Raw genomic sequence first — 22,199 nt, 5'->3', positions numbered from 1 at the left:
AGTCACATTACCTAGTACTGATTGTTTTGAAAAGTCATGTTGTTCTACTGGTATATGTTTTTTTGTAATTGCATTAATGGGTTTCATAGAAATCGCACGAGTAATTTCATTTAATGCAGCTATTACACCTGGCAGTCATACAACCCATTCATGAGATCTCATATCTTTCTGAATTATTTCCTTCACATATTGATAGCCAAACAATCTCTCAGCAAGTGTTCGATTAAATCACTCCACAATTGCCTGATCACAATGAATTGTGATATGTTCTCATCTAATTTTGACATTATCTTTCTTTCACCAGAGATGATCCTGCACCAAGAACTTCATTGCCAGGATCAACCTGTAATAAAAGTGGCCATCACAAGGGTGCTCAATGATAAATTAGTCCAAAAGCAGATACTTCAGCTGCTGTTTTAGTTGATAGTGGTTCTGCTTCTTTATATCTACTTGCAAAGTCAACAACACTCAATGCGTATTTGCATATACGCAATTGATGTCTACCAATTTTAACGGTATCATGTGGTAAAAATAAAATATCTGCTTGATGAACTTCACTGGGGGTGCTGACATTAAAATGTGCACGCTGAATTGTTTTTGGCAGTGGAAGATAAATTTGCCATATCGCCTGTTGTGCTAACCATTTTGCAGCAACAGAACATGTGACATTTGCTGCATCAGCAAGTTTACTAATTGCTGCTTTACCCCTCCAATATCCTCTTTGACTATAATAAATCGATTCCATTATAATAATAATTGGTTGATTAATTTGCAGCCCCTAATGTTAGTTTACCTTTCATCGCAGATCTTACTAGGAAGCTAGCAAATTTTTCTCCAAGAATTTTTTTATATAGAATTTAACAAGTGAATCAATTTCACATCTGCAATATGTCGTTGTAGATTTTGATTTTTATATGCTACATCATGAACGTGACATGCTTGACCAATCGCATTTATTGGATACTCTCCAGGTCTTGGTTGATCTCGCTCGTCAAGTTGGATATCAAGTGGAGTTCCAGGACCACAATAATTATATCTGGGAAGATGTTTTCTCCTGGATACTTCGCCCACTAAGGTTCTGGTAATTTTCCCAGTGAAGCAGCAATATCCTAATGAAGCAGCAATATCACCACCTGTCTTCATAGGCGATGAAATAGATTTATATTTTTTTGTACCACATTTCACACACTTGCCTGCAAGCGCACGCTTTTTATTTTTTGTTACTATTATTGTTAATCCACTTGTGGGGGTCGATGCTCCACATCGAACACAATATAAATGCATATTATTTATTATATTTGTACAACAAGGATATCATTGATTTCTCAGTGACATGAAAGAATGAGCCAGTAAAACATCATCCAGCGCTACCAAATTCTATCAGAACAATTATCATTAGTCCATCTGGGTCTGGTAAGATACAATTATTACTTAATCTGATAATGAGATGGCTCAAGTGGGAAAAGTTATATTTAGTGGCACCAGCTGTAGATGATCAATGATGTTATGATGCACTTAAAAGATTTTAATAAAAACGCAAAACTGTTGGACGAGGACAGCAATTAAATTGATTTTTTCACTGATATTGATGAAGCCCCATCTGTAGATGACCTCGATGGATTTATATCTGTAGTATACAATGATGTGATGCAGGACAAACAATCAAATCCAGCTCAGACGTTTTCTCAAGGCAGACAGAAAAACACCTATGTGATATATGTTACTCGGTGATATACACAAATTCCTAACATGATCAGAGATAACGGCAATATTTTAGTTGTGTTTAATGGAGTTGATACACATACTCTGTGAAATATTCATCAGACCTGGTGTTGCGGGGACATGGACATGATTAAGTTCAAAAACTTTTTTCAAAAGCACAAGCTACCCGACACGGATTTATAACAATACATCAGTCGCAATATTGTATAGATCTTGATAAAATCTTTCGTTGAGAGACTGATATAATGATGACTTAATTACTCACACATTACAGCAGCAGGGAGAGTGCGACCAAAAATGATTGTCCAAAAGGTAAACAAAAACACGCATAAAAATTTAGAAAAACACCAATGTCAAAGATGAAATAACAAAAAAGAAATAACCCAATTAGAGAAACTCTTGGTTTCGGTTAGAGGCTTCAGTTTGACATTATTACGCTTACATTTTCATTTTTCGTAGGAAGTTTTATTTTTCATAAATGGACTTTAAAGCAAGTGGTCTGTTCACCCTAGCCTACTGATAATCTTAAGTCCTTTCAAAATGACTTGAAATACCCGTTTGTTTATCAGTAAAAGGTCGATCCAACTTTGAAGAAAATATAGAGCCTGGCACACACAGGAAGACTGTTAGTGGACAGTCAGAGAAGAGAGTCATTAGAGGTAAATGGGAGACTTCCAGGAGGGGAATCTCTTTTTCCTGTACCCTTTTTAGTGAGTCTGCAAAAATGAGGCACCTGTTGATGAATGTGGTTTGGTCTCCTCCATTTTTCCCAACGATCGTCTCTTGTGTACTATGGGACCCACCATTTAATTTTCGGGTTGGCCCCAAAAAAATTTGAAATCAAATATTGTTTTTCTTTTACATCAAGATATTTTTAAAATACCCACCTCCTCCCTCCAAGAAAATTAGATAGTCTCTAACTGGCAGCCTGTGATGTGTGGTGCAAAATAAAACGTGTTTTATCCTTTAATCTCAAATGACTTTAAAATTATAGAGCACAAGGGAACGTATGATGGATGGATGGACATCTGGATAGATGGAAGCAGTAATACTATGTTCCCCACTATTCTTCAAAAAGGCGAGGGAAGACAAGGTTTACCATATGGTTACTATGTACCATTTAGGTGGTCAGATAATGATAATTTCATTCCGAACCAGCTCATATTGCTATCGCGTTTTCATTGCAACCCAATGTTGATAAGCCCACCCATTAGGATGAGTAACCTTTCAAGTTTGTCATCAAGGAAGCCATTTTGGAAGTTGTATCAACATCAAGCAAATCCCAAACCCTAATAACTTCCAATCCCTGCCCCTCCCCCTCAAAAAAACATGCCAATAAGACCATCTGTTCAAAAATAGATTATTCACAATGGCAGCTGTGGTGACCATTTGGGAGGTCATATTGATATCATTTTCATTTCAGACTAATTAGATATAGTGACAAATATTTAGTGTAAACCTTATGTTAATACAACAATCCCTTCAAGACAAGACGTTATAGCAAGATTTACAAGACTGCCACCATGACTACTGAAGGTCTGATTTGCACCATTTCAATTTACAGGTTCAATTATACATGCATATGGTAAAAAGTCTTACAATGAAAACCCATGTCAATATGTCCATCTGTTTAGAAGCAGTGATAAAATATTCAAAATGGCCGCACTGGAGGTTGGACTGACACCTTTTCATTTAGAAACAACCAGTACACACCACAACAAGTCTGTTTGTGAAAACCCCATTGCTGACACAGACATCTATTTCAGTAGTGATGACAAGCTTTTTATAATGGCTTCCACAGTAGTGATGCTGGATTTTGGACCAGTACCATTTTCATTTAAGGCCAAGAACATGGCAACAATTGTGGCCACATTGGCAGTCTGATTGGCACTCTTTTCATTATTACCAAATGGAGAACAAGTGCCATAAGTCTTTGAAGATAGTTGCCTCAGTGGCCATACTGGAAGTCAGATCAACACCATTTTGGTTTAGAATGAACTAAATATATTTTGAGTGAAACAAACCCATAATGACACAACAATCCATTCAGAAAAAGTAGCAATAACAAGATTTTCAAAATACTCTATTTAAGAGAAGCACCACCTAGGACTGACTAGGCCTCAAGCTGAAACTGTTTCATGACTTTCTTCCAAGTACACTCCTATCTAGATGGAGTAGTGAAACCAAACTGTGCCAACAAAAGGTGCAAAGTCAGACACCAGCCAATGAGCCATCACATAAGCTCTTCTAGTCTTGGTGGAATAGAGCTGAACATCGATACAATGAAAGAAATTCAAAGACACTTAATCAAACAGCACATAATTTTAAATACTTCAATAATGTATATTTTAATGAAGCAGTAAATCAAAATGGTTAATAAATAATGCGTCTAACACAGTTTAATTTACAGCTGTGAATGAATAACTTGATTAGTTACAAGAATCAGAATGAAAACTGTATGCAAATTTTACAGCATGCAGCATCCATAATCACGAATTCAGATAACAAAGGAACAAAATAATCTTAAATTTTCTGGTAGACACCTAATCTTCTCATAAAATAGATAGGTTAAACACACTTTAGAATTGTTCTTCAAACTGGGGGAATTAATGTCTGTGAAACAAGTTTTCAAAATGAAGAAACCCATGTTTTCTTTGAAATGTGACATATACAGTTGCTATAAACAGAAAATAAGGAAAGTGCATGTATGTAATGCTAGACTAATTTGCTCTTGCTATTATTATTATTCAGCAGTCATCTTTTTTATATAGAAAAGTCTCAGATTTATGTGGTGTGAGATTTAAGAGATGATAATAAAAATAATAGACACAAATTATTATTGCTTTATTTTTTTAATGTGCCAAAAAAGTGTAATGATTATGCCAAAAGTGTAGTACAGTAGTTGGAAAAAAGGTTTATTGGTTATGCCAAAAGTGTGTACAGTACATGTAGTTGGAAAAAAGGTTTATTGGTTATGCCAAAAGTGTAGTACAGTAGTTGGCAAAAAAGTGTAATGATTATGCCAAAAGTGTAGTACAGAAGTTGGAAAAAAGGTTTATTGGTTATGCCAAAAGTGTAGTACGGTAGTTGGAAAAAAGATGTATTGGTTATGCCAAAAGTGTGTACAGTAGTTGGAAAAAAGGTTTATTGATTATGCCAAAAGTGTAGTACAGTAGTTGGAAAAAAGGTTTATTGGTTGTGCCAAAAGTGTGTACAGTAGTTGGCAAAAAAGTGTAATGATTATGCCAAAAGTGTAGAACAGTAGTTAGAAAAAAGGTGTAATGATTATGCCAAAAGTGTAGTACAATAGTTGGCAAACAAGTGTAATGATTATGCCAAAAGTGTAGTACAGTAGTTGGCAAAAAACTGTATTGATTATGCCAAAAGTGTAGTACAGTACCAGTAGTTGGAAAAAAGGTTTATTGATTATGCCAAAAGTGTAGTACAGTAGTTGAAAAAAGGTTTATTGGTTATGCCAAAAGTGTGTACAGTAGCTGGAAAAAAGGTTTATTGGTTATGACAAAAGTGTAGTACAATAGTTGGAAAAAAGGTTTATTGGTTATGCCAAAAGTGTAATATAGTAGTTGGCATGTATGCATAAACTGTGTCTTTGAAAATTATGTTTTTTTAAAACATTGTTGTTAGCTTTAGTTATATTCTGGATAACAAAATGTGGCAGTGTACATGCTAATAAGCAATCAAAAGATGACCATCATTTTCTGTCTGGTGAAGTCAGAATAATGCACACTGTCTACACTGGAAAAATTTGATTCCTAGTCATTTAACATTAAAAGGTTTTGATTAGCTAATTGAGCCACAATGTATCAGATCACATGTAACATTAACAAAGGAATGCTAAAAAATACAGACAGGATCAGCATGTTATGGATCTCTTTGCCAACTTGACCATTATCATGTGCCAAGGACAATTTCGAGTGTTGTATAGCAGGTTACAGAATATAATTACTGTCACAGGCTGAACAGAAACAGCTTTTAAAAAGCAGAGGCATCTTGAGTAACAAGCTTATTTGAGGCACAAGGACCTTTAACATGATTATTTGAGGCACATGGACCTTTAACAAGCTTATTTGAGGCACAAGGACCTTTAACATGATTATTTGAGGCACATGGACCTTTAACAAGCTTATTTGAGGCACATTGACCTTTAACAAGCTTATTTGAGGCACAAAGACCTTTAACATGATTATTTGAGGCACAAGGACCTTTAACAAGCTTATCCGAGGCACAAGGACCTTTAACAAGCTTATTTGAGGCACATGGACCTTTAACAAGCTTATTTGAGGCACAAGGACCTTTACCAAGCTTATTTGAGGCACATGGACCTTTAACAAGTTTATTTGAGGCACAAGGACCTTTAACAAGCTTATGTGAGGCACAAGGACCTTTAACAAGCTTATTTGAGACACAAGGACCTTTAACAAGCTTATTTGAGCACAAGGACCTTTAACAAGCTTATTTGAGGCACAAGGACCTTTAACAAGCTTATCTGAGGCACAAGGACCTTTAACAAGCTTATTTGAGGCACAAGGACCTTTAACAAGCTTATTTGAGGCACAAGGACCTTTGACAAGCTTATTTGAGGCACAAGGACCTTTAACATGCTTATTTGAGGCATAAGGACCTTGACAAGCTTATTTGAGGCACAAGCACCTTGACAGGCCCAAGTACCTTGACAAGCTTAGTTGAGGCCCAAGCATCTTGACAAGCTTATTTGAGGCACAAGCGCTCTGACAAGCTTATTTGAGGCACAAGCATCTTGACAAGCTTATCTGAGGCACAAGCACCTTGACAAGTTTATTTGAGGCAGAAGCACTTTAAGTAACATGTTTATTAGAGTCACAAGCACTTTCAAGTAACAAGTTTCAGTAATGCAAAGTAGAGTTTAAACTGCATCTACAAAAGATGAGACTGAGTGGTCATGCAACATCAACAAATCCTGGCATCAAAATCATACAGCTAATTAAAATATTTCTGGAAGAATTGTTTTCCAATTAATCAAAGCATTTTAGCTACTGCCATTTGATTCTGCTGAGTTAAGGTCTTTGTTCAAGTGCCAAAACCCACATGTTTTAGAACTTTATGCTTTGATAGTGGTCTTTATGAACATCCAAGAACATAATTAATGAAAATTACAATAGTTGTATAAAATGTGTTAGCTCAGTCATGTGTGGAAAAAGAAGTTGGCATTTTCTTAAAGATCTCCACATTTAGGACAAAGATGTTAGCAATGAGCTACTAATTAAAAAACTTATTACTGCAATATCTATTAAACCTGATTGCTCAAAAAGCACTGAAATGAATGTGAATATATAACTGTTTACCGAAACATATGCATCATTTCTTTTTGGGCTTTTTATGTAAATGAGAGATCCACTAAATTAGGTACCCTTGAATATGTATTTTCAACCCTACCCACAAAATATGAAACCCATGAAAATAAAGTTCTCACAGAAAAGTGAGACATAAAAACAGTTTTGATCTACACAATGCTATTCAGAAGTATCATAAAGTGTATGATAAGGGTTATCTTCCCATAATGGCAAGGATAATCACTTTCACCAGTGTGCAATCTTGCCCCTTTCATCTATTGTCCAACTTACTTTATTGGACGCCTTCCAAAATTCACAAGTTCTTGTACACGTAATTGGCTGAAAATTACGTAACTATACAATAAGAACTAGGTTTTAAACACTCTAGTTGTATGGATAAATCACTCACATAAAGTACTGGTCTGCAATACTGTCATCATGAAAATGGATAAATACAAATTCTTCAAAAGCACTTATTCAAACCTCAAATACACCACCAAGTCATTGTACTACACATAACATTGTTTACTTACTCACTTGCCACATTTGTGGCAAAGAATATATAGGAGAGACCAAAAGGGAAATTTATGTGAAAATAAAAGAACAACTCATAGATATCCCCAAGGAGAAGGACTCCCCAATATCTAAACATTTTTGGATACACCAATTTCTGTTTAAATTGGAGTCCAAGAATTTTAATGTATAATTAAAGTATTTCCTTCATTATGGCCTACTGCTTCACATAGGAACTTACTACATCCTTTTAGACATATTTTCAAGAAAACAGCCAGGATTCAGATTTTACACTAAAAGAATACACAATTAGAAGAGATGTGCTTTTTGCAAGCCAAAACTGTCTCTACCCCAATATCCCAATCATACCTCCTCCCTGGCAAGGTGAATAAAATGGAATTTGGTTATGAGTGTGATACAGCAAGGTGAGTCTAATGGCATTCAGTTAGGAGTGTGATATGGCAAGGTGAGTCAAAAGGCATTGGTTAGGAATGTGATATAGCAAGGTGAGTCAAATGGCATTCAGCTTGGAGTATGTCATAGAAAGTGTCTGATTTTTATGGTCCTTACTGAAGTCTCTCTCTTATCAAAACAGTTTGATCAATTTAAGGAGCCATACATATAGCTTAAACTTTGCAGAAAATATGATAGTTTCTTATTTCTCAAAAAAAGCAGACAAGGTGCTGAAATCTTGGAGCCCACCAAAGAAACAACAGATTTGTGTTTGTTGAACAATGATGACTGAAAACACCGGTATAAAAACTAAAATAGAAAAATCTAAAAAAAGCTTTTACCAGTAATAATTGCTGTATTTACATCATCTGTGTATATCAACAAGCATGTATAACAAACTTCATTCATCTGCCTCAAATGGGTTTTGGAAACAAATCATACACTCATAGTTTTTATCATAAAGTCTATGCCCCAACTGATCAAAATTTAAACAAAAATGGACAAATTGCTGTAATGACCTGAAAATCTAATCAACTCACCTAAATATTAATACAAATAAGATTACCAAATTTAATTTGTTCAGTTAGTAAACAAGAACACCTAGAAGTGAATAAATTCCTTGAAATGAAGATTAGTTCATTTCTTCCTTTAACTGCCAAGTGTTAAAAGCATCTCTGATATTCTTCACCCCTAATAAGACTTTTAATTAGCTGTCCTAATTGGCACCATTTACATTTAAGACCAGGAATGCATTATTCTAAGTCTTTTGGTGAAAACCATATGTCAATATGAACATCCCTTCTGGAGGAAAACTATCATCAAGATTTTCAATAACCCCTCATGGCAGCCATTTTGGATCTATGATTGGCAACATTTTCATTTAGGAACAACTAGTTATCATATTGGTCAAACTGAACATTAGATCAGTACCAGTTTAATCTAGAACCAACATGACGTTATAATAATTCTGGTGAAAACCCCATGTTGATATGACTCCATTTTGGAGGAGTAGCAATAATAATATTTCCAAGTTGGTTGTAATGGTGGCCATTCTGGACAGACATCTGATTGACACCATTTCCATTTAGGATAAGCAAGACATCCTAAGAAGTTTTCTGCTGAAAGCACAATGTTGATGTGTCCAGCCACATAAGGTCTGCTTCCATTTTGTAGGTTAAACTCCTTTATTCAGCACATGATAGGTTATAAAGAGCAGCCAGTATATTTGGTCGAGGAAGAACTCGAGAAGAACCATCAACCAATAGGAAACTGCTGGCAAACTTTCTCTCTAATACGTGTTGACCAAGCTGAGACTCGAACCCATATGAACAGTGAGACATGAGTGATCTGAAAAGGTAAGCAATTTAACCACCAACTGGCTCATTTTTAACTTGAACCACCAACTGGCTCATTTTTAACTTGAACCACCAACTGGCCTATTTTTAATTAAAACCACCAACTAGTCCAATTTTATATAGAACCAATCAGATATCATAAGAAGTCTCCTGGGGAAAATGCCATGTCAGTAGGACTTTTTGTTTTGGAGGAGTAATGATAAGATTTTCAAGATGGCTGCTTAGCAGCTATTTTGGAATTTGATCAGCACCATTTTCATTTAGGACCAATTAGATATCATAAGAAGACTTTCAGTGAAAACCCATGTTGAAATCCATCTTGAAGGAGTAGCAATAACAAGATTTACATGAAGGCCTATGTGGTTGTCATACTAAACCTCAGGAAAGCACCATTTCTGTTTAGGACCAATTAGAGAGTATAAGAAGGGAGGAGGCATGTTTGTGCTTGCATTGTGACTTTCTGTTCATAAAGTACAAGTCAAAACAGTTAAAAAAGTGTACAGAATTTAAAACTAAAAGCACAGTTTCCAGAATCTAATCATGTTTATGACCCACTCATGAAACCTAAATATCAAAATTTGTCTGGTTTGATTTCATTGAGGCTATTAAGTAAAATGAGACCAAATCTGATATTTAGAATTTAACTATCTTGCTTATAAGAAAGTGTGATGGATGGAGAACACAAAACCAATATATCTTTCACCCTAGGGGTTGGAAGGGGTGGGGGGTGGGAAGGAGGATGAAGGAGACATTACAATATTTGTTGTGTATTTGACAAGAAATTGTGCTGTGATTTTGTTTCTCACTTGTACATGACCCCCATTTAGAATCAATGAAATTTTTTAAAATAAATTAACCCACGTCTGGACTACAATTGTAGTATTCTTCTGTATTATTATTTTGTATTATTAATCATTCCCTGAACCAGTCTGAATTACTCTCTGAGACAATGAGTCAGTTCTCAAAGGCTGAAATGACTGGTTGTTCTTACACAGGAAAGCAAATAGTACAACAACTACTACTACTAATGGACTACATTCATTCTCAATCTACTGCTGAGAATACATATCTTACACAGAATCAAGGTGGAAATACAGGATTGAAACTCTTAGCATATAGCGAGATGAACATCCCAGCTACACTGGCATATATAACTATGCTGATTAAGCATAAATACAGATGTCTAAGCTGTGCTATGACTCCAGTAGAACATGCCATCTACACACCATTTCCCCTTTACTCTCTCTCATGTCTGCCCAGTGGGATGCTTCCTCTTCTCCACTACTTTTTAAACCTGAAACATAAAAGTTAGTTTACAGTGCTCTAGATTGGAGATACCATCAATCTGGTAAAAAGTTAGAGCAATAACATTTCAGGTACAAGAGTGACAAAGAACATGAATTTTTTTGCCTGTGAACAGCATTATGAAAATATAGAGTTCTGCTGACTAAGGCAAGACAAGTGTTATGTAGATCTATACTGTGTGCTTAATTTTTGTCTGTGATTGAGGAATGTGGCGTTAAAGCCTACCTGACTTTTATCATGCTTCTAAGAAGTAAACAAGATGCTTATTTGATTCAAGACCTGACACTGTTTATGAGTTAGTGGGTTTTCGATAGGAAATCTATTATGTCACAAGTCAAGTGAAGTTTGTATATAGTGAGGTTTGGTAGGTTCATTTCTGTTTCATATCAGTCTTTGGAATCTATGATAAAAGTCTATAGTTGTGTTGAGATTTAGTCTGAGAAGAATTAATTATTTTAATTATTCATTGGAATTACAAAGTGTTAACTGACTTTGTTTTGGTCTAAAGCACTACTTTGGGATTATTAAGAACTCATTAAAAGACATTGTGGACTGTATCATTGTGGTACATAAGGACATTCAAGATCATTTGTGATTTAATAAACAAGACTGTAAGTGTCTCTTAAATTTTCACTTTGTAGCTTAGAGAAATAAATTATTTGCCAATTTTACTACACTTGTTGGTTTTGCTTCTTTCTGTTATAGAGTTTAAAACCCTAGAGTTGTAACAGATCTGTTGACCTTAAGATCTATATATGTCTTTCTTATCCCATGTGTAAGCCACCAACAAAGTTTCCTTCCATCAGATAGTGACCCTGACCTTTGACCTTGATATCTGAGATTGATATGGTTCTTTTTTACATCAGGTGAAAACCATCCACAAAATGTTGGTCACTGAAGATGGTGCTGAACTCAAGTTATTGGGCAGAAACTATTGTTTTCTTTGTCAGCTACCTTAACTTTTGACCCCAAAACCAACAGCATTCTTCCTTATCTCAGCCATCCAGTTTGGAAAGTGTAAATTGTAAGGAACTCAAGTTATTGTGAGGAAACCATTTTACTTCCTTCAGTCAAGGTGACCTTGGCACACAAATCATTAGAGTTCTTCTTTACCACAAGTACAAGACATCCACAGAGTTTGGTAATTATTAATCATAGACAATTCTAGTTATTGTGTGGAAAGAAAAAACTGGTAACAGACAAATGGACTACATTCCATCCCTTTGGAAGGGAGGGAGATGTATGCCTAATTTAGAAGGTACAGGGTTAGCATGCGTGCATGCAAGGCAATGCATTTCTGTACTGTCAATCATAATATTTTAGTTTTATTTAATTTTAGCAAATATTTGATTTCCTGGTGGGTAAAAATCAATTTTTTTCTGATGTAATGGTTTCATTTTATTAGAATATTGCAGGAAAATCATCCACTGAACATGTGTTGAGTACTTGTTAAATCAATCTTTTTTACAGTAACTACTGTCAAAAATTTACAAGAAAAACCTCTACCTCAATAACTGTGTATAACAGGGTAAAAAAATGTAGATCATGGCATTAGTGAGGGCACGTGTTACTGAGAGACCTAAGAAAAATTTGGAAAGGGATGGATATCAACAGTGACAAGAGGGGGGCTTGTTTAAGTGACTGAATACTCTTTAAAAAATCATGTTGGGAATAACTGTCAATAAGCAGCTTTTTCTAATTAGGTATCAGTTACCTATATTTTAAATATATCTAATCTCTGAAAGATCAAAACCTTAATCCAAGTGATTTCTGTACATATCACATATGTACCAGTGGAAACATTGTGTATTATATCATTGGTTATAATTTCTTTGCAAGACAGTGAAATTTCTGCTCAAGTATTCATATATTGAAACCACACACACACACACACACACACACACACACACATATTTATGATATTTTAATGAATGGGTAAGCCAAGAGTAAACTATATCTTTTTTTTGTACCAGAAGAACAAGTAAATAATGCATGAAATCAAACTTTTCATTTTATTATACACTAATTTTTGTGTAGCCTAGAAGATTAAAATAGTCAATCAACCTCCCACTTTGCTTTGAGATGATTTAATCTGCTGCAGTGGATTATATTTTTTACTTTTATAAACTACTTCACCACAGCAAACCATAACAGTAAGACAAATTAAGAGAAACAACATACTGTTTCCATAATGCTGACAAGAGACATAACTCTGCAGAAAAGCAAATGCTGGTAAGTCAAATATCTTAGCAAAAAAATATTTTCATTCCTAAAAGATTAATGAGTTTCCATTTATTGCTTTTGATCACAAAATGCTTGTTTTTCTTCCTACCATTTAACTCTTGTATCAATATATATAACAAGCATTATGGTGCATGACGGAAAATCTTATATATTCACAATATAGGTATGAAGAAAAATAAAAAAAACGATTATATTAATAATAATAATTATATATATATATATATATATATATATATACACACACACACACACAAGTTACCTAAAGCAAACCAGCCAATCATTTCTTTCTTCTTCATAGACCTCTTATTATATACAGACACCATGAGGGTTGTGTCAGCCAACTGGAAAAGTGCCACCTGGAACATAAATGTTTCCTTGAATAATGGATTTGGCTGACCTCTTCTTATTGATGTTTTGCTGTGTGCCACCTCTTGTCCACTGGAGTTCATCAAGGTTATTTTTACATAAGTATCTGAAAGAAAAGAAAAGACTAAAAACGTGAAACTTTTTTTCTGATATTATAAAGAACAAGATACTCAAGTTAGGCTGAGATAGCTCAAATGGCTGACATATGCCTATTAGCCAAATACATGATCTATTGGTAAAATATAGCTGATGTCTGCCTAATAGCCAAATGTAAGGTCTGTTGGCCAAAAATGGCTGACATTTGCCTAATAGCCACATGCATTGTCTACTGACCAAAAATGGCTGACATATGCCTATCAGCCAAATGCGAAGTCTGTTGGCCAAAAATGGTCGACATCTGCCAAATAGATAAATGCATTGTTTACTGGCCAAAAATGGCTGACGTCTGTCTATTAGCCAAATACATTGTCTACTGGCCAAAAATGGCTGATATCTGCCTATTAGCCAAATGCAAGGTCTGTTGGCCAAAAATAGCTGACATCTGCCTAATAGCCAAATGCATTGTCTACTGGCCAAAAATGGCTGATATCTACCTATTAGCCAAGTGCATGGTCTGTTGGCCAAAAATAGCTGACATCTGCCTAATAGCCAAATGCATGGTCTGTTGGCCAAAAATGGCTGATATCTGCCTATTAGCCAAATGCAAGGTCTGTTGGCCAAAACTGGCTGATATCTGCCTAATAGCCAAATGCATGGTCTGACATATGCCTATTAGCCAAATGCATTGTCTATTGGTCAAAATTGGCTGACGTCTGCTTATTAGCCAAATACATCGTCTACTAGCCAAAAATGGCTGACGTCTGCCTATTAGCCAAATGCAAAGTCTGTTGACCATGAAATCCATATCAGTAGAATGATTTCTGTAGAAATCTATTCTGATGTTGTTGATTGTATATGTTATGAGAGTACTGGTTTAAATGCATTATAATAGTTGCTGTTTTTTTCTTTTCAATCATTTTGGAAAGAGAAGCCACCACTGTCATCCTTTCCTCTGCTCTTCTCCTAAAAGCATTTGACTCTGTTACAAGCACAATGAGTCCTTTTAATTCTGCTTCTTCTGCCTTCTGAACAGAGGAAGCATGTGGGCTGGCAATGTCTGCTTCAAGATGCAGCCTTTTATCTTTAAGTTCTGCCACTCCATCCATGGCTAACTCCCGTTTCTTTCCTTTCTGATTTTCTCCTCATGCTCCTCCTCTGCTTTCTTCTTATCCAGATAGGCATGGTACTTATGTCTTGCAGAGGAGGCGTATGTAATCATTTAATTGCTAATGATGATTTCCAAAGGTCCACCTGCTTTTCTCATTGTGTCAATGATTAGCCATTCAAAACAAATACCTGTTTGTTGACAGAAAATCCTCTCTCCACTGTTGCCTGCCTACGTGACAACAACATTTTCTAGAAAACATTCCAAAGTTCAACATATTCCTTTCTTTTGGAAAGGATGGAATAAAACACTTCATCAAGACTGTCATCTGTTCTACTGAAGAATTTCAAGGGATGATTGTCTGATTGGATAATTCATCCAATAATATTCCATACTGAGTCAATATTAAATCACATTGGGACTCTACTTCTCTTCCTGCCTCATACATAATTCATAACAGTGTGTAGTTACTGTGTATTAAATTGCATCTTACTTTTGGCATGATTTGTAAGGGCTCCTCCCATCGAAGCCAAGATGATAATTTTTTTACACAATGTACAAAATGCCTTTTGTTTATATGTTTTATACTTTTTCAGCCATTCCTTGTATTTCTCTTGTTCAAGCCATGTATCGTTGAAAGAGAAAAGACCTGGCATTTTTAAGCACGAGGTGAAACAAAACTGAAGATGTAAATTGACTGAACAAAGTTTGAATCCTTGAGCGTGTGTTACTTTCTCGCACTTTCTACACAGAGTGGGCACTTGTTCAAAATAACCAAAATTCAATTGGCTGAACAGTCTTGAAAAAAAACGTGAATTAGTGTAATGAACATTCTGATTGGCCAAAGCTGATGGACTCGTTCAATTAAATTGAATGATTCATCAAAAGAAAGAAGTCTGGAAAACTAATTACATCAGAATCTAATGACCTTAGGCAATTTTATTTGTGATTATAATAATAATAATAATAATAGTAATAATACTAATAATAATAATAATAATGAGGACTTTGTATAGCGCCTAATCTTTAGAAGCCCTAAGCGCTTTACAAATTAGATGACACCTACAAACATATATAATTATATGATTATGAAAAACAAACACCATGAAATTAGAAAACAAAAAAACATGCTGAAAATAGTTTTGGTGCTGACTGCCTTTGTTGAAGGGTGTAGCCGGCTCGCTTTGATGAAGAGTGAAGAGTGCATGTGTTACTGAAGTCGCCGCGAAGGCCAAGTTTGGATGGCCAAACAAATGCTCATTTGTTATTGCAGTGGCAATGAAACTGAATGGGTTATCAAAAGAAAGAAACCAGGAAAACTTGCCTCCCCCATTGATTTCAATTAGGAAAATATTTAATGTGATAAAAGGTGCACAGAACTAAGTAAACTGAATCACTGATTTATAACCTGACTGTGACCAGAATGGCACTAATACGGGCATCCCTAGCATCGTGCATGCTTAACGGACTTTCCATACTAACATGGCACCATACTGCGTACACTATCTGCTACTTTATTTCCATCAGACAACATAATGACGTAGTTCATCCTATTCAGTAGCTGCCAGATGATTCCATAAATTACCATAACATTGAGAGTTTGGAATTATATCCCTTTGCACATGTGAACAAAGAAATTAAACTGCTCGTTAAATCCACGTGAAAGACAAATTTGCTGTTGTCATTCTTTTCCTTGGCTTGATTTGACATTGTAAATATCAGAAGCAGATGACACATGTATGTATATCTGTAGTCGTGCACACACCCCTTTGCTAAAAATGGACTTGTTCAGGAACTGGAAATGGATCTTGAGCATGTCCGTCTATTATATTGAAAACTTTTGTTAAGCATGAAACGTGCAGATTATGATGGTGTTAGGGCCAATCTACTGACAGTCAGGTTAGAAATTATAAATCAATGAATGAATTGACTAAGTTCCTTGCCCTGTTTATCACATGAAATATTTCCATTATTTAAATCTGTGGGGGGGGGGGTACAAACAAACAGATTTGTTTAGTCAGACTATACATCCGAATCTAACAACTTTGGACAATTTTATTCGTGATTCTGGAAAGAAATAAAAATTTTGGGGTTTATTTCAATTTTCAAAGTAATCTCCTTGATTTTCCCAAACTTTCAAGGTCTTGAAAATGCTACCTCAATTTTCCCAAACTCTCAAAGACCTTCAAAGACCATATGAACCCTGATAAAATAAGCCACATCTCTATGCTTCAGATAGAAAAAGGGTTATAATGCAATTCATCTATATATAACTGTTATTACATAATACACAAACCTGGTGGCCTGTTCATTGCCATGTTTCTGAAGTTACTCCCCTTGATGACCTCCACAGTTAGTCGGCCTGTTGTGCCATTGTATGACAAGCCAAGGAGGAGTTCAGGCATTCCACCATGTTGTAAGGACTGTGTGGAGGAAGCGCTATCACTGCGGGACAAGCTCATCACATCCCCTGCTGAGTCACCATGCTATGCAATTATAAATATTCAATATTAGTAAGTATTACTCTTGTAAGGGTCAAGGACAAAATGATTTACCATATATACTTGCTTATAAGCTGATCCCAACTGCAAACAACATGGACCCTGCTGATACATTATCAAGATCTATGTTGTTTGTTCTACTGAATGCTCCTGACAAAAAGCAATGACCTAGATCCGCCATCAAATCATGCAATGACAGATCTGGGTCAATGTTATTTTGCAGCTGGACTTTATTTATAAGCACATATATATTGTATACTGGTGTGACAATTAATACAAATATTACAACTGTTTAAATTTTTAAAAAAAACCAACAAAATATTAGATTATGATTTTCCATAATTGAATATAAATAATTATACTTTTATTTTAGGTGGCACTCAACAATTTTGTATTTTGCATAGGGTTAGAATTTTAAAGAAAAAGAATTTCCCCGGCCTTCCTCACTGATTATACTGGTTATTTAAAAAAGACCTTGTATATCTTAGGTGTAATTCAAAGAACCTTTAATTCCCTTTACTTTGGTGTATGATTGATGGATGTACTATGGGTTATTGAGTATACAGTTTGACCTTACTCCAGATGTGCACCTTTCAAAAAAAGTGCTAGCTCCACTTGGTCATTTTCATTTCCTGAAAATGGGAGGTAAATTGTATAAAAAAGAGCTGATAACTCTTTTTACATTTTATATATTTGGTAATTCATTCATTGCACTTTCAGAAGTTGGTATTGTCTAGTCTGGCAAAATTCATTTTCCTTATTTTAATAGCTGCAATGGATAGTGTACTTTAGACTAATTCAGGCTGATATTTTAGCACAAGGGAACAGTCATTTTAGTTAGCAGTGTGCTTAGATCATGTACAATTTCCAAAAGTACAATATCCAAAGAAATATCATCCACATTACATTAATGTTGCATAGAGGTATGCAAACATTCTCTCCACTGTGCATGTTTTAAATGCAAACAACTTCATCTTACATATGTCACTCTCTCAAAAGTACATAATAACTGGTGAGCGCCCCCTTACCTGTTTAATCATTTTGAACAAAATCTTCCAGGAAAGGTAAAATATGTGAACAGCCTTCAGTTAAAATAGAATTTACAGCCCAAAAACCAACAACACAGTTGATGACAAATGTGCCAGTAACCGTTATACTTGATGCAATATAAGCAACTTAACCTTTACTAAGTATGCATACCGATCTGGTAGCCTAATAGTCTGAGCATCCGCTTCGGATGCGGGAGGTCGTGGGTTCGATCCCCGACCAAGTCATAAGAAAGACTTGTAAAATTGGTACTAACAGCTGCCTCACTTGGTGCTCAGCATTAAGAGGTTAGTGTCAGGATTGGTTGGCCTGGTGTCAGGATAATGTGACTGGGTAGGACATCATGCTACATGTCTGTGACACGATGCCCCAGTGCTAGACATCACTATTAACTGCCACACTGCAGACATTGTAGCAATATGACTTAAAAACTGTTAAAGCTATGTTAACAATCCAAATCACACAAACACACACAAGACATGCAAAAAAGACATTCTCCATAAAAGAAAATAAATAAGTTATCTCCAACTGATTGAAAGTGCTCACTGTTATGGATCACTGCCATCTCATCTTTCTCTGTATGAGTTCAAATCTCAAAATCAGCTAATGTGGTTATGTGAGAAAGCTTGTCAGTAGCTTCTCGTGGGTCAGTGGTTCATTTTGGGGGTGTCCAGGTTCTTCCTCCACCATTTATACTGGCTGCCATGTATAACCTATACTGTGCTGAGAAATGGTGTTAAAACCTACAACAACAATAACAACAAAAGCTGTATGCAAACATCCAAATCAGATCAAAGTCATCTGAGAATACCAAAGTTTAGAATTTTTACTTCCTTGAAAAACAGAAAAGACAAGTCATATCATTGTAAGACAAGTCATATCATCGTGCTCAGGAACAAACAATATGATGACAAATCATCTGGATATCTATTTTATAGAAAAGTTACTGACGGACATTTTCTCAACGTTATGAAACACAGAAAGACAAATGCTTGGAGATTTGAAGAAAAAAACCCAAAACATTTACTCATAGTTGTAAGACACAAAATGTTGCTCTTTCTTATAAAATCTGAAATACTTTCTTGTTTCTTTGTCTTATATATGACACATTATTTCCTTCCAACCATATGAGCAACTGTCCAATCATCTAATTAAAATTTAGTAATTAATTTTTTAATACAGAAGATGTCTCTCCAATGAGTTCAATGTTAACTTAATCATCAAGCAATATACAATATTGAAGTTGGTTGTAAATTTCAAATGATATAGGAAAATATAGTGATGTTTAATTTAGACATGTCAAACCACCAATAAATTATTTGCAAAGTCTGATATAGTCTTCACACAAAAAATGTTTTAAACTTAGGCATGAAATAATGAAAAAGGAGATTAAGACATTAAAATGAGTAATGACAATTTATAATTGTGTAGAAAGGTCTTTCATCATCTCATTCTGAAAGGGCAATAGTTTTGCTACTCTTGTTTTTCTATCCATCCTTCTACTGCTATCTTTACCAGCAAGAAAATATAATGATTGATGCAAATGATCTCTCATCATAACTACCACTGTTAATTAACAGCAGAACATTGGCCTTTACAGCATATAATCCTTAAACAATATCATTAAAGAGTGCCTTATTAAGTCAGTCACTCTATGAATTCTTGAACATGCAGAATTTTAAAAGTTTAATAGCCTATAACTTAAGTACAGGGGAATCATATAGTTATCTATTTTTCTATCGTAATATTTATCTGCAATAACAAAGAACAAGCCATGGGTGTGATTGCTTGTCACTAAAACATCTAATGCTTTCTGGACAGTGGTCTTCTACAGCCAAAATTTATTTTCATTTCCTTAATTGATAGCCATATTTCCCTATTGATAGCTTAATTTGATTTTATCACTGGGAATCATATCCTTAATCCAGTGTCAAATGGAATAAATGGGCTAAAGCTCTAGACATATTTAATTTAGCATGTAACACTGTTTACTCTGTAATCTCTGGCACTTTCTGATAATGGCTATTGTAATTATTCATGTGATTCTACTGGTGGCAGGATAAAAATACTGTTATAAATGCTATCATATATGCAATTTTATAGATGAAATCTACCACTTATGAAACTAAGTATTTTTTTAAAATATGTGAAAAAGAGAAGAAGAAAAAAGGCATTCTGATGCACTCTATCCCCACCCTACAGAAACAAGCCAGTATTAATCTACTGGGGATTGAAACTGCTATTGCACAATTTAACTATGCATATCTGAGTAATTGGAGTTAGAATGCTAACATGTGTACACAAGAAGCTGTTAACTGGAGTTAGATTACTAACATTTGTACACAAGAAGCTGCTAACTGGAGTTAGAATGCTAACATGTGTACACAAGAAGCTGCCAATTGGAATTAGAATGCTAACATGTATACACAAGAAGCTGTTAATTGGAGTTAGAATGCTAACATGTATACACAAGAAGCTGTTAATTGGAGTTAGAATGCTAACATGTGTTCATAAGAAGCTGTTAACTGGAGTTAGAATGCTAACATGTATACACAAGAAGCTGTTAATTGGAGTTAGAATGCTAACATGTATACACAAGAAGCTGCTAATTGGAGTTAGAATACTAACATGTATACACAAGAAGCTGCTAACTGGAGTTAGAATGCTAACATGTATACACAAGAAGCTGTTAATTGGAGATAAAATGCTAACATGTATACACAAGAAGCTGTTAACTGATTGACTTATAGTTGTATTTTGGGAAGTTTAAGGATGAATGCAGGATGTTTTTGAGTGTTTTAGAAGCAATAAAGGGATTAAAGGTGGACCATGGTGGCTTTTGAGTCTCTGAATTAAATAAAATGGTCAAACTTTGGCAGAAGTGAGATAAAAAGGAGACCATCCAAAAAATGATTTTGGCACAAAGTTTGTTTAAATAATTTTATGCCTTGTTTAATTGTTATTGCATTGTCCAGGATGTTTTATGATGAATATTTCAGGGCAGCTCATATATTTTTGTTCAGTTCATGTCAAAATGCCAAAACATGTGCTTTCTCCCAAAGTTAAAAAAAAAAAGACATTGGCTAAGAGGTTCAGGAGTACATTTTAAGTCCAACAACGGAACTTCATGGTCGGGGTTAACTTGGCTTGGAGGAGTATTGGAGAACAGTCAGCTTTCTTAAAATCCCAGCTACAGGAAAACTGTTTTTGGCCAGTTGAGTGTGGTTGTCATATTACTGTCACGTTCAAATTCAAAGTGATTCAATGTGATATATGGATCAGAAAACTAGAAATAGCCTTTAAGTGTGAAACTTTATCAGAGTGAATATCATCTGGGTCACAAGTCAGTGTAGTGTGATTTGGATTTTTAATGTAGCTTTAAAAAAATTTCAGTCATATCGCTACAGTCTGCAGTGAGGCAGTTTAAAGCAATGTCAAGCACTGGGGCATAATGCTGCAGACATGTAGCATCATGTAAAACCCAGTCACATTATCCTATGACCAGGTTGACCAGTTCTATCACTAATCTGTGAATGCTGAGCTCCTAGCGAGGCAGCTGTTAGTACCATTTTTTAAGTCTCTGGTATGACCCACCATAGCGGTTGGGTCTTAAGTCAGTGATCTTGTGAAGGAAAGTATAAATGCTTGTAAACTTTAAAGAAAATACCTTTGCCTTGAACTAAGATATGTACATCTCTTCCCTCTTACATTTAAGTGACAATACATTGACTCGTATTAATTAATATTTTCCATCAGAATGTGATTCATGTTCAAAACTTGCTGTTTTATTATAGTATGAATAGAATGTATATTATGGCAGAATATTCACTTGTTTTGTTTTCAATCTTCTTACAAAATGTCAAATCAATGCCACTATGAAAATCTACTGGTTTAGAACCAATCTACTGATCAAAACTTATAAATCTACTGGTTTCATGTCCAGTCATATGTGCGTGGAGTTAAAAGAAGAATGAACTGTTTCATTAGAGGTGGTAACTGGCGCTGGAATATAGTCATGCCCTTTTACATCTGGAAATCCACAATCGCCTGTGACATGAAAAGTGAATATTACAACTACCTTGTAACCCCCTTACTCTGTCTTTGTTGCTCTCTTTTCAAGGCTCACAAATATACACTGAATGTTTGATATCTCTCTCTC

General features: G+C 35.1%; 1 protein-coding gene across 5 annotated transcripts in view; it reads right to left on the bottom strand.

The window, feature by feature from the left end:
• Positions 1-4,041: 4,041 nt before the first annotated feature.
• Positions 4,042-22,199, bottom strand: part of LOC149805454 (synaptotagmin-16-like) — a 103,878-nt gene continuing 85,720 nt past the window's right edge. For all 5 annotated transcript variants that reach the window (XM_089950049.1, XM_089950047.1, XM_089950048.1 and 2 more), the window contains 3 exons: positions 16,789-16,978; positions 13,182-13,394; positions 4,042-10,667 (listed from right to left, as the gene is read on the bottom strand). In XM_089950049.1, coding sequence (XP_089806175.1) covers positions 10,567-10,667; positions 13,182-13,394; positions 16,789-16,978 — 504 coding nt within the window. In that variant the 3' untranslated portion in view covers positions 4,042-10,566. The remainder of the gene's footprint in view (positions 10,668-13,181; positions 13,395-16,788; positions 16,979-22,199) is intronic.

This window comes from Sinohyriopsis cumingii, chromosome 2 (assembly GCF_028554795.1).
Source record: "Sinohyriopsis cumingii isolate HCF-2022 chromosome 2, ASM2855479v2, whole genome shotgun sequence".
In the NCBI taxonomy this organism is placed as follows: domain Eukaryota; kingdom Metazoa; phylum Mollusca; class Bivalvia; order Unionida; family Unionidae; genus Sinohyriopsis; species Sinohyriopsis cumingii.
Note: the sequence above shows the minus strand (reverse complement) of the source record. Positions and strands in the feature narration are given on the sequence as shown.